Genomic DNA, 13,157 nt, shown 5'->3' with positions numbered 1-13,157 from the left:
TTCCGTTATCTGTAGAAAAGAGGTAAAGAATGCTACTAAAAAAGGGCAATTTTGTAATAATTCTGAATGGATGTAAATGATTTTGCACTCTTCAAGGCAGCAGAGAATTTGGCCCAAATAGTTTTACCCAGTGAAAGAATTTCTCACACAGCCTGATTTCTGAAAATAATGTGTATTGTTAGGGCAGAGTCACAACTCAAATATGATCCAAAATGCAAAGTAAGAAAGAAGTATTATCTTTTTGAATGAAACTGCAGTTCTTTAATGTGGAGTCTATAGTGAAGACAGGAACTGTGAAAATTCAGACTTCAGAAACGGACCACTGATAAAAAACATATATTTCAAAATCTGCAATTATGGATTATTTCAAGTAGCATCTATGCTGTGCAAGTCATGAAGATAAAATTCAATGCATATTTAAGATTAGATAAGACTTTGTCTTCTGCATGATACATACATGTTCTGTTTAAATTTGAGCATCTAAGAATAAGAGCAGAAATGGTAAAAACTCAGTATCTTCTCCATATCAATTCCATACATATAAGGCAGGATTTAACAGTCAGATACACACAGTAAAATAAGAAACCTCAGAAAACAGACTAACTTACTTGAAACTATCTATCTAAAGAAATTTACAGAGTATTAGCATTATATAAAGCAAACTTTTCATTCTGATACTTATTTGCTCTACAAATTTTTTCATTATATAAACTTGCTTGATCCAAGACAAGGTACCTAGAGATGCGCATGATAAGCAACCTTTAAATTTGCCTTTACATGTATTTCCATTTAGCATGTACTTGCAAACAAGCATTTGAACACAGGTATGTATGTGCCTCCAACTCAGCCCTGTACACATGCACATAGTGCATATGAACTGAATGCTATAAATACATAATTGTGTCTTAATTACAGGCTTCAGTTTTGGCCTACTGTAATTTTCAGAAGCACAGTGCAAGTCCCTGTATCACAGTTCCTATCACCATGTCATTTTTTCCACAGCAGTCATGACGATTTCTTCACAGACTCTTCATATTGCACTCTGTCAAACCCTACTCCTATCTGAAAGCTAGAGCTGGAGCTAAATACCCATAATTACATAAATTATCTATAAACATACATCCTTATTGCTAAAAAGACTGAAACTTGATTTCTGGATCTGGAGTTTATTTTTTTTACGTTTTGCACAAAAACGTACTATTTTTATAGGAGAAGAATAATCTTAAATTTCAATTAAAATACGATGAATAACGGCTACTTATCTACCTATACCTCTTCGCTTAGTGCTTGAGAGCACTAAACAAGAATTGAGCAAATTTCTACAGTCAGAGCTCTAATCTTCTCACTTAACTAAAGGAATAGAACTACCTAAAACAAAAATCTGCAACAGCCAGTGAAGTACACAAGTTCTGCAGGACCGGAGCTGACAGTTCTACTACAGAATGAGAGGCATTTCTCACTAGTTCTCTGAAGAAGTTTGTATTCCTTACGTCCAACCTGACTTACCCAATGGCTAGAGAACAGAAATGCAAAGGCTACCGCACTTTGTGCTTGTTTACACTTTGCCATGTTCATAAGGTCAGTCTCCTTTCGCTCTGGCAGTTCTTTCCTCCTCACTTTTTCTGCATGCAGAACTTGCTTCCTTCCTTGGTTACCCCTCCCTATCATCTCAGTACCACCATTCACTTTCTTTTGCCACTGTTTCTTTTAAATTTGTCTCCTGAGATGCCATTGACATAGAAGCATGGAAGAATGATCAATCTGACTAATGTACTCCAAAATGTCATTTATATTAACAAAGACTTTGGGATGTCTCTTATGGAGAAGAATCCACCTGGAGGGAAGGGAAAACTCTTAGAAACCTGAACTGCACTATCAGGAAGTTACGCTTCTCTCCCAGCTCCACTATTTCTAGTTTCCCATTTCACCCCAATTGTCAAAAGTTACTTTCCAGAGACAACAAGAAAAAAAGATATAAAGATTTACTAGCATTTGTGGTCACAACACAGTCTGCTGTCTTGTAGAGCATGTCTCCGAAAATCATGAAACCCGCTAGTGGACAGGAACAGAGTTTGTGTAGGAGGAAAACAATGTGAGATGCTCCTTAAATGGCAAACAGCAGCAGCATTACATCCTTCAGGTCATGCTTACTAAGAAAACTTGGCTCTCTTTCCCATATTCTATCAAGTATATCATCATATTACTAGCCAGATTTTATAAACTTCTAACACAGTCTATGTCTCTGCTTTCCACAGGTCAAAGGTAAACAAGTCTGCATAATTCTATTAATATCACTCTTGTTCTTCATCCCCTTCCCTCCTTTGTTTTTCTCATTTGCTGCACAGGATAAAGTCAGACTTAATACTCTTCTGAGTCTACAGAGCAAATATCTCTTTTTTTGACCAGAATGATTGTAATTAAAAATAACAGAGGTAAATTGATAAACTGAAAATCTGGCTTTCAAAAGTGCAGCTAATGCAAGCTCAAGTAATGTAAAGAAACTAATATAATTGAAAAGTAATAACAAATATACATGAACTATTTCTTACCCTGTTAACACTTAAAGTATAGTATGAACGTGATGTAACTCAAATCTCTTTACTGCTGAGCAATATGAACAGCCAAACCCACACCTTTTGGTACAACCAAAGCACTTATTTCAATAATGGAAAAAATGTGACAAAATAAATACACAACACAACACAGTTACAGAAAACGCAACAGATTTAACATACCACAATGTAAAACCAACTAACCAGTGTATCCCATGGTGCCAAATGTCTCCAGGAAAGGGAAGAGCACATATGTTTCCATTCACAATGAGGGATCCTAAAAGCTTGCTGATTTTCAGCAGCCTCACAGCTGCTGACATCATTTCCACCAGCATAAAGGGTGGATGAACACCAGCCAAATCAGAAGGCCAGTGATTTGCATCAACTGAGCTAGTTGACAACATAACGTGTAACTGAGAAACAAGGGGCTACAGCAGAGACAGCCCACGACTAGCTGAAATTCTTATTAATCTGCAGTGTGACCCCACTGTCTTACACAGTTTTGCCACTCTAGAAATACTGAGTTCAAAGCAGCTGTTAATTATGCCATTGTCTTTCCTGGAGTTTTTCAGGCTTTTTTTTTCTCCTACCCCAGGTTGCTTCTAACTAGGGAGGAAATCCAAAATTATGACTGAAAATTGTTATCATGACAATATCCCTCTGTGTTCCCCATCATCTGAAAGCATCCTAATTTGTACTCATGAAATGAAGTCAGATGTCCAAATTTATAAGAGATCTGAACAGAATTAACAGAACCGGTAGTTCACTACAAACTTTAATGCTATAATCACATTAGGAATCTTAATAGCACCATAAATCTTAGAGGTGCACAGAATTTAAAGGAAAGAACAGTAATAAAGTTTGTGCCCTATAATGGAAGATCCAAAGATAAAGTATCAGTGCAATTAACTCTATGGATACAAAATCGTATCTACAACTAGCGTTGTTGTCATCTGCACTACCATGAACCAAAAGCAGAGGTAATTATCAGAGGCACTCTGATAATGAGGAGAAGGATTCATGCAGCTTAAAAAGCAAATGCTCCACAATGATTAAGAAAGGGTGGTGACACCCTGGAAAGACCTTCATAAGGTCTTTATAGAGACAATAAACTCAAAAGTGGAAGCCAGACACAAAATTGTCTACAGGGCTTCAACAGAAATACAGACATACTTTCTGAAAGCTTGAAATAAAGAAAAAAAGCTAAAAAAGAAAAGAAAGAAATCCCTTACACTAGAAATGTGGCTCTGTTTGACAAGCACGTTCGTCCAGACCATGACATTACCCGTTCAGCATTTAAGGTATGGCTCATCACCTGGAACTGTGACCTTACCTTGGCATGAGCAGGCCCTCTTTCATTCAGAAGCTTATACTGGGGTTGAATTCTATTGAAACGGGCTAACTCATTTACCAGACACATTGGAGTTTTCTCTTTGGGGTTTGCCATGTTATCTTGGAGAGGAGCTGTAAATAAAGAGTCTGTAAAGTTTTTGTGGAGAAATGTATTCTTCACAACTTCGCAAAGCTTTGCAAAAGCAGCAGCATGCTTAGAAAAGAAGATACTTCGGCTAAAAAACATTTTCTGCACATATGCTAAATACCATGTTTAAATACCATTTACATATTAATTGTATCAGAATATGCATTTTACAATAACCATTTTGATTACATGAAATTTTTAAAAATACGACTCTTTCTTTCCAAAATGTCTCTATAAAAGATGACAGTGTAGGAGGACATATATACATGCTACATTTTCTACATCAAAGTTTACTGTCAGGAGAATACTGGTTCCAGGAATTCACTACTCTTTCAGAATGGTTGCTCAACACTTTGAAGCAGAAGTGGATAGCTTAAGAGTTGTAAGATAAATACAGCAGATGAAACTGCTTCTCCCTGTTTCTTCGAAGAGTTTTAGACTTTACTAACAATAATGAAATCATACTCTCAGAGCACTCCCAAAGGATACCCTTCCTCCCACTTTAAGGATTTTGTTCTGCTTTTCTTAGACTACTTAATTACTGTATAGCGCCTTACTATTTTTTTAACTTTCTGATATTTCTTTTTCAACTTATTTGTACTTATCCCTAACACATCTTGCCTAATTTTTTAGGACAACATTTCTGTATTTTACACCCAGGTCAGCAGAGTAACTACAGCATTTATTAGGCTACAAAGGAAACACTGAATACTGCCAAGCAGTCTGAAGACATTCTGTTCCAAGAAAAAGAAATACACTTGGAGACCTTCCTGCACCACTAAAACTTCTATGTAAAAGATACGTTCAGATTTTGACAAAATAGACATATTCTTTTCTAAGCTTTTATATAACCAATCAATACTTCACTGTAAGTCTGAGCTCTGTTAAAGAGATGAAACTCAGTAAACAGTCTATTTAGCCAATATATTTCTCTATGGGATTTCTTTTTCTGTATTTTAATCTTCTTTTAAGACATAACTTTTTTGTTTGGTTGGTTTTAAAAAATTAACAAGTGATCAAAAAGATTCATTTGAACACCAAAGAAAATATACCTGGACCAACTTACCTGGTGAGTTGCTAGAAGGCGCAGGATCTGCAAGGCTGGCAGTAGGACTGCTACAGCTGGCAGCTGATTCCAAAATGGATCCATTCATAGAGGATGGCAGACCCAGAGTATTTGTAGTTGTAACTGGTAAGGGTAGCACCACAGGAGACATGGTAGGTCCAGACAGGTTTGCTGTAGTCTGCATCTTAACTTGTGCCATTGCCTATCACTGCAATAAACAAATTATTGAGAGGGCAGTTGGCATTTTGAATGTCAAATGACAGTACTATTATTAACGACACTTCTTTTTCACTCCTGGATCTGGGTCACAAAACTATCCACAAGTCTCTGCACACATTACATCCCAAATGATGCACCGAGAAACAGAGCTTACAGCTGAAGAAAACCACCGGAGCAGAACCCGCATGCCCTGACTCCAGGTCCTGTTGTTCAACTATGGAGTGACCATATTCAACTATGGAGTGATCCACCTGAAAGACAGCTGGAAGAATTATTATTCTAGAATAAAACTCCTTTTAACTATTCTGTGGATGAGATTAACACCTGCCAATTTCTTCAAGAGAGGATGTCTTTGCAACAAACTATCACGGCAATCTTTTGCCACAGTTTTTCCAGTAAAGTGCACCTGAAATTCCAAATAAGGACACAAGAGAAAATACCCATTTTTCTCCCTGTGTTTTACCAAACCAGAAAAGAAAGAAAATAAGAAATTAAAACAACCACCAACTCAAAAACCAACCAAACAAACAAAACAAAACAACACCAGAGAAGCAAGTTCTGAAAAGTCACCACTTGCCCAGTCAACAAGTGGAACACTTCAATCCTTTATAAATTGCTAGCACAGGTACCAATACTTGCTAAACTAGCCTTCAAGATGGTGCCTAAAGCATTTACCTGGAATATGCCAGGTACTAATTACTTCTCTCCATCTGCCCTTATGAGTTTCTTCATTACCAATTCCTCTTCTACAGCTAAGACTACACTCATAAACAAACCAGGCTCAAGGCACAGCTTCTCCATACTGTTCACTTAGAATAGGCTCCTTTGCAAAATTTTGGCTACTGACAAAAACTCTTGCAAAAACCATACTGGAGCAGTTCAGCGGCCAGCAGGCACCACAGGCAATCCACTAAATAAGCAAGGAGGCAGTCATTTTCCAGGGAAAAGGTATGGACTTCTCCTTACGGCATCAGAAGGAAACAGGATGATCTATTTTATTCAGTAGCATAGACATAGACTGGTTTTTTAGGGTTCATACACATGATATGATATTACAGAGCAGATAAGAGAGAAAAATCCCATAACAGCTGACAACTAGACTGGGGACCTGGGACCTTTCCTGGCAGCAGCTCTTGTTCCTCTGGCCAAGGCAGAAGACAGGACCCAGAAGCAGCATCCTTACCACTATGCTCTTTGCTACTTCTGCTGGGGTAATTCTCTCTTCCCAAGCAAAAATACCATCCAACATCTGAAAACCTTTCTAACTAAGGTCTTAGTGAAATGAGTACAACTGTAAAAAAGAATTTATTACATCAGTATTTTTGCTTTCCCCCAGTCCACTAAAAAATACCAACGTATCTCTACTCAGAGGGACAGTATTGTTGGATTAAGATTCCAAATCACTCAATACGTCTTAGAGTGCAGCTACATGAGCACAGTTGCACTACCATAATGAAAATAATAAATCCTATTACTGTCAGTCTGTGTTTTGGAGAAGAGGTTCAGATTGGAGTACCATTTTTATTACCCTAAGAAAATGAAGTTTCCTTCTTTAAATCCCTAAGAAGGAAAAAGTAAAAAAATAAAAAATTAAGCCGAGATGCAATCACTTGCCCTTTTCATACATATCTTAAGTAAAATGCTAATGGTGACAGATTTAATAAATACATATACAGTCAGCTGAGATACATTAAAATACTTCACATGTTCAAAAATACGGACTAAACTCAAGACTGTAAAAATCCCACTATCACTTAACAGCAAATGCCATAAAATACAGCAGTATTTAGAAAAGCTTAACTTAAAGACTGAGAATAACTAAAGAATTCTTTGGTATATTATGTTTATCATTATGTTTAGTTCTGATTTTAAATGTATTAGAATATATATACAATGAATTTTTTAAAGTTTCTTCATTGTAAACATCAAAGTCAATGACAGCAGAATCAGGCCGTATTTACCGAACATCTTTAAAACAAAAACAGCATAAGATGAAATAACATCACAATAATTAAAGTTTAAGAAACTCCTTAGAGTATTTACAGCATTTTGGCTTATAAAAACATGAGTACAAGAAACCCATCACTCATATAGTACTGTATGAGATACTGCTGAACACCTATTCTCAGGCCCTACCAATTGTGAATTACTCTTTCAGCTTCCATTATTTTGAGAGTTTATTCTTCTTTTCAAGAAAGTGGAATTACTAAATAATGGGTTCTATACTACTGCTGTTCTAAACAAATAAATTGTAGGACTAATCCTTTTCTATTAAGGATAAAAAAGTCAGTTTGGTAATAGCATCAAAGTACTGTGAAAACGAAAAAGATATTCTCTGTTGTACAGTAAAATATGTAGGAAATTAAATCGTGAGATCTGAATAAAAACATAACATACTAGGTGCTGGGGTTTTCTTATATATCTAACACTGCAGAAGTCCTACAAGAAACTGTAACTATTTTGTAAATTAATCTGTATAAACAAAGATGCCCAGGAGGTAAATTTAACTGTAGGTACTAGTTCTTAAGTACATGAGCTATGAAGATAACAAATTTGTAGTTTTAAAAATCCACTAGCAGAAAGAGACAACAGAGAGAATATAGTTGATATAGTGCTGTCATCATGTTCACACTACAAGCAAATAATCTCTGATGTCATAAGAAAAAGGAGACAAAACCTGAATGTTTCATCTTTTTAACACATACACCAGTGTTGCACTACTTTATAAACAGAGAAGCAAAAACATTTTGGGGCTTTCCACCCATGAGCACAGACCAGTTTGTTACTACACACCAAAACATAGAACCTGAGGGAGAGAGATTTCACTAAGCTGGTCAGAGATAAAATGCAGTTACGTAATCAAAATATTTTTAAATCTTCTACATGGATATTTTTTTAAAATATCGAAAAAGAACAGTTTATATAGGATATTATGAACGCCATCAGAGAGGACACCACGCGTCATTTCAGGTGGTTAACCCAACTCACGCCTAGGAAGCTGCTACACCCAAGAGTCTCCACAGGAGTTTCCCTCAATGCCAGGCACTGGTGACAGATGCTGGGATCTCTCTGAGAAAGCTGGACTGCGCAGCTGTGACTGCCATCTTTGGGTCTTTACTGAGCTGCCAGCTGCCACACTGAGACACCACAGCAATGATATTTCTTGCGGTCTCAGTCACACACATGTGTACCCAGCCAAACTCGAAAAGTAACACAGTGCTGCTATTTTTGCTGTGTTGTATTCCAGAGCTGATTGTGCCTTCTGAAATGCTGCAATGTTTTTTCCTCTCTAACCTGCACAGCTCTATTCAAAATGCTATAGCGGGCATTTAAAGAGAGGTAAATACACTATAATTGCATTCTACTTCACTTCCGCTTTTGAAAGCGCCTTGTACACAGGCAGTTACACAGGTTTCAGTAAACAGTTGGTATTAACATTCTCATTAAACTATGTATAAGTTGTGAATTTCCCTCTCACACTAAAAATAACCAAAACAAAACAAACTCATATTAAAACAACTGAGGAAAACTGTCTTACATTTTAAAGTGACAATATTGCTCTCAACTACTCCATTCATTCTGTCAGTTACAAAACACAACACTAATTTAGTTAAATTCACAGATGCAGAATATCTTTAACAATTGTGAATACACGTGTCATGCTAAAAAGTACCACACAACATAAAGGATTACTTATATTTTTTCTGATTATTATAATTTCTTGTACTTTTCTGGAACAAGAATCACTTTATATCCTTAGATCTTATCACACGAGATACGAATTAAATGCCCAGGTGAAATGACTCTTGGAATACATCATGCATTGAATAAATAAAGGCAGATAAAATACATAAGAACAGCACAGAAAGTGGAAAACACAAACAATGAGTTTTCAAGCTAAAAATATTTCCACAACATAGAAAATTTGAAAAAGCAATACTTGGCTTGCAGCACAAGTTGTTGAAAAACCAGCAGTCAGAGAAACTAATGACCTGAACAGCCAAAACAGAAAACCAGACTTCATCTGTCAAAAAGTGAAAATGCATCGATGCAGCAGGGTGTTACCACACTTCCATACTGCTCCACCGTACAACCCAATGTACCAGTTATAATCTGTGTACAAGGATGTAACACACGGCACATAGTACATATCTGTGAAGTATAAAACGACTGAGGAGCAGCCACTGCTGAGTAAAAAAAAATTACTTGACATATCTGGTATCTCATATACTTCTGCTTACACATTCTAATCAGTGCCTATTTTTCACAAGAGCATCACATTAATTATCCCAGGTCCTTTTCCACAGAACTGCTACCCAGTAAGTTCTAGCCTGTGCCATGTTTGTGAATTTGACTGTTCTACAGCTAATGAGACTTTGTTCTCATCTTTTTAAATTTCCTTTTTAAAAAAGGCAAAAAGAAAATCATTTCAATTTTTCAAGATCACATCAAATACTATTTCTAGTTTTAAAATGTTTGCAGTCTCCTCTAAGCCTGTTTTATAGCATCTGCAAATTCAGTAAGTTTATGTACTGTTTCATCTACATCATTAATGAAAATACTGAAAGATACGTTGAAAGACACAGCATTGCAATAGACTGGGGGCAGTGTCTAAGCAGGCAACATCTCAAGGAGGGGCTTTCCAGACCAACCCCTTCTTTGGTTAGCAGCCTGTTAATGTGAATCTTCTGCAAAAGTCCAAAGTCACAGAACCCTAATAGAATTAACGACTTCCTAACTAAGGAGGGTTTGGGTTTAGTTTTAGCCTTAAAATGCCATTAAACTCTACATTCTCCTTCTATTCTCCTGACGCTGTTTCACTCGCCTAGTTACACAAAAGCATACAAAACTGCCAAAAAGTAAAATGTATTTCATGTGCGCCATTTCTCACAGTTACAGTAAATATTTAAACATATATGTACCTTAATATAAACAGTGCTATAGAAGTCCTAAGTTTTATGTAATGCTTTTTTACTGTATTGTATTTAGGAGCTTATTTGGAGATGACAGAAAACACACAGCTCTGCATTACCTTCAGAGCAGCTGTTAATTCAATCTTTTTTGTTCTATAAAATCAAACAACAAGATGGGCACACAGCAACAGTATAGCAAGAGCATGACTTAAAGTAACAGTCAGCAGATGGTTATCTAGCATTACTAACAAAATTTATTTTATTTATATATTTTATATTTTAAATAGGCAAAATTGAAAACTATGCATGAAATCACACAGGGTCTATATATATACACATTTTTTTTTTTATTACCACTGGTCCCCACTCTTCATCCTCCCCACTTGCTCCTCCATCGATTTGTTGATTTTTGTCTTACTAGGGGTGGTTTGCCAACAGTCAAACTAATCTAATGACTTGCTGCTATAGCGGCATGTCCCAAGCATCCCATGTCCCCTCTCCCTCCACAGCAAAAAGTTAGTAATTTTCTGTCCATTTAGGTCACGAAAACAGCTCACATGCAGGTGAGGAGGAAGATCAGAGGAGCGTCTGTGTCTGTACAGAGAGGGCCATAAACTCCTGACCTGGAGTGGGTGCAAGGAATTAGCCCTTTCTACTCCTGCTAATCAGCTTAGCTTTGCTGTCAAACCATACACTGAAGTTCAGCTCCTTCACACTGTTCCACACAAAACACACAATCCCCAGAAGTTCATCTTCAGAAACCTGTGGTCTGTTTTTGTTTGGTTGGGTTTTTTTTACAGTGCCTTACGCTAGAAAATCTTGATTCCTTGGAAACCTGGAAATAGCTGGCAGCTAATTAACAACTAAGTAATGCTTTATTTACTTGTAAGTAAGTGAAGTTAGGCCTTAAAAGCATTTTACTTTCCTGAAGGGGGCTGGGGGTGAGGGGGTGAGGTGGAGGGGGGAATCATTAACTCAGACTGTTTTATTTTGATTATTTTGATAAAGTAATTTACAAGCAAAGACAGAAATGCATCCAAAAAGGAAGGTGAATTGAGACAGAATATTAGAGACTAATACTCAAAATCCAAGGAGCTGCAAGGCTTACAAAATTGTCCCCTAATTGCTCCACACTAAACGCAGCCCCTAAGGATTGAGTAAATACTACAGTTCCTCACAAGCAGCTTCCTCTGCTCTTGGCCTGGAGCAGAAAAGTATTGCAGATAAACCCTGGGAAGTAAAGGCAGGGCCAGGAGGCTGCAGTGAATGCTCAGTCAGAACCTTAAATCCCACCACACTGTCAGAAAACACAAAAGGTGTTTTAGTAAGGATAGGCTCATCCAGAGGAACATCCTTTGCAAACTCGTAAATGTTCAGTGAGAAGCTTTCTGAGGAAAGGCAGGAAGGTATTCAAGTAGGAAATGGAACAGATTAAAAATCTGCACTCATAATACTTTTCAGCCACTTCTTCAAACAGCAGTCAGCTGGACTTCCTTCTGAATTAATACATTAAAACAAACACTTAAGACTCAGAAGACTGAGCTAGAAACTGCTTCATCTCTCAGACTTCCTTCTGTATCAGTTCCTTGATTTCCAATAGTATGTTGATCTAAGATGCTACACGAAGCATAAGAGTTTCTAAATTAATAACCAGATTACTGTTACTTGGAAATACATATCATTTACATCTGTCACTTATTCAATCCTTCTCTACCAACTCTCTTTACAACAGCTTTGTGTAATACTGAAAAAAAAAAAAATTTGAAAACAAAACCAAACCAGACAAATAAGGTAACTAAATATGGAATCGGAGACTAAAAGCTAAGATTTTCTCAATCAGCAGAACGTGCAAAGGTGGGGAATTTTGTTGCCATTTAATTATGATGTCTTAGCAAGTGGGCTAGAATAGAAAAGGCTTGCCCTGCAACTGAGACAAGATTCATATAACTTGGAATACATAGTATATGTTATGTCATAGAGCAAATATAATAAGCAAACCTTTTGGATGGAGTAAGTCACTTAAGCCTCTGGAGCAAAAGACAAGTAACTCATACAAAAAACACGTGATCTACAATGCCACCTACACGCACAGTGTATGTCACACCAGAACAGCCACCCATATCAAATGGCACCACTGTACAGTGAGATATGAGGATCCGGGTGAGGATTAAAGACCTACATAACTTAGGTTTCCATATATAAGCAAGGTGTCTAAACTCGCACTGGAGTCAAAGGAAATACAGTTTGGAACTCAGTAGTCCACCCATGGTTTACAGTGCCATTTGAGATGTCCTAAGATATCACATTCGCATACCTGCATATTCCATTAGCTGTTGCTTCAACAAGCAGAAGTCCTCTCTCAGAAGACCTATGCCACATCTGACACTGCGTGTGGCAGATGGTTCAGATAACCCCGACATGGGAGGTAATGGAACAGCAATAATGCATTTGTTTAAACAAATGTGTTATACCACTAGTCAATACCACCAGTGGGCCATAGAGTTATTAAAGGCGATCAACAAGTAGCCTTCCAATTTAGGATTAGCTAAACTGTGCAGCTGAGTGGCAGCTGCAGACCAGACAGGAAAAACTTAAGTGTCTCAAACTGCACTAGATGCCAAAATACAGGCAGTTGAAGCCTACCCAAAGTCTATTGCTAAAACTGCCTTCAACAAATAAGTAATCATGGACCTTATTGAAATTAATAGACACAATTACAAAAGCAAATAAACTTTCCTGCAGAGAGGATGCCCACCTAATGTATTTGCCTAAGACAAGTCTTTTTGTAAGGAATGATGGAAAACACAGGGGTTAGGGCACTGACTGTAACTGTGCACATTTGCATGTGCAAGAGCCTAAAAACTTGTAACAAGAGAAACTAACAAGAGAAACTTCATAGAAAGTGGAGCATATTGACAAGCAGGAAT

General features: G+C 37.1%; 1 protein-coding gene across 1 annotated transcript in view; it reads right to left on the bottom strand.

Moving 5' to 3' along the window:
* The window catches only part of LOC104499989 (double-stranded RNA-binding protein Staufen homolog 2-like), a gene marked incomplete at its 3' end in the record, with an annotated part of 57,832 nt that extends 52,535 nt beyond the window's left edge, over nt 1-5,297 (bottom strand). Inside the window, exons 1-2 of the mRNA XM_010143571.1 lie at nt 5,099-5,297; nt 3,886-4,031 (exon numbers count right to left, since the gene is read on the bottom strand). Coding sequence (XP_010141873.1) covers nt 3,886-4,031; nt 5,099-5,297 — 345 coding nt within the window. The remainder of the gene's footprint in view (nt 1-3,885; nt 4,032-5,098) is intronic.
* Between the last annotated feature and the right edge of the window lie 7,860 nt (nt 5,298-13,157).

The sequence above is a fragment of the Buceros rhinoceros genome, unplaced genomic scaffold, assembly GCF_000710305.1.
Source record: "Buceros rhinoceros silvestris isolate BGI_N320 unplaced genomic scaffold, ASM71030v1 scaffold3169, whole genome shotgun sequence".
In the NCBI taxonomy this organism is placed as follows: domain Eukaryota; kingdom Metazoa; phylum Chordata; class Aves; order Bucerotiformes; family Bucerotidae; genus Buceros; species Buceros rhinoceros.
This window is presented reverse-complemented; position numbering and strand designations above follow the sequence as displayed.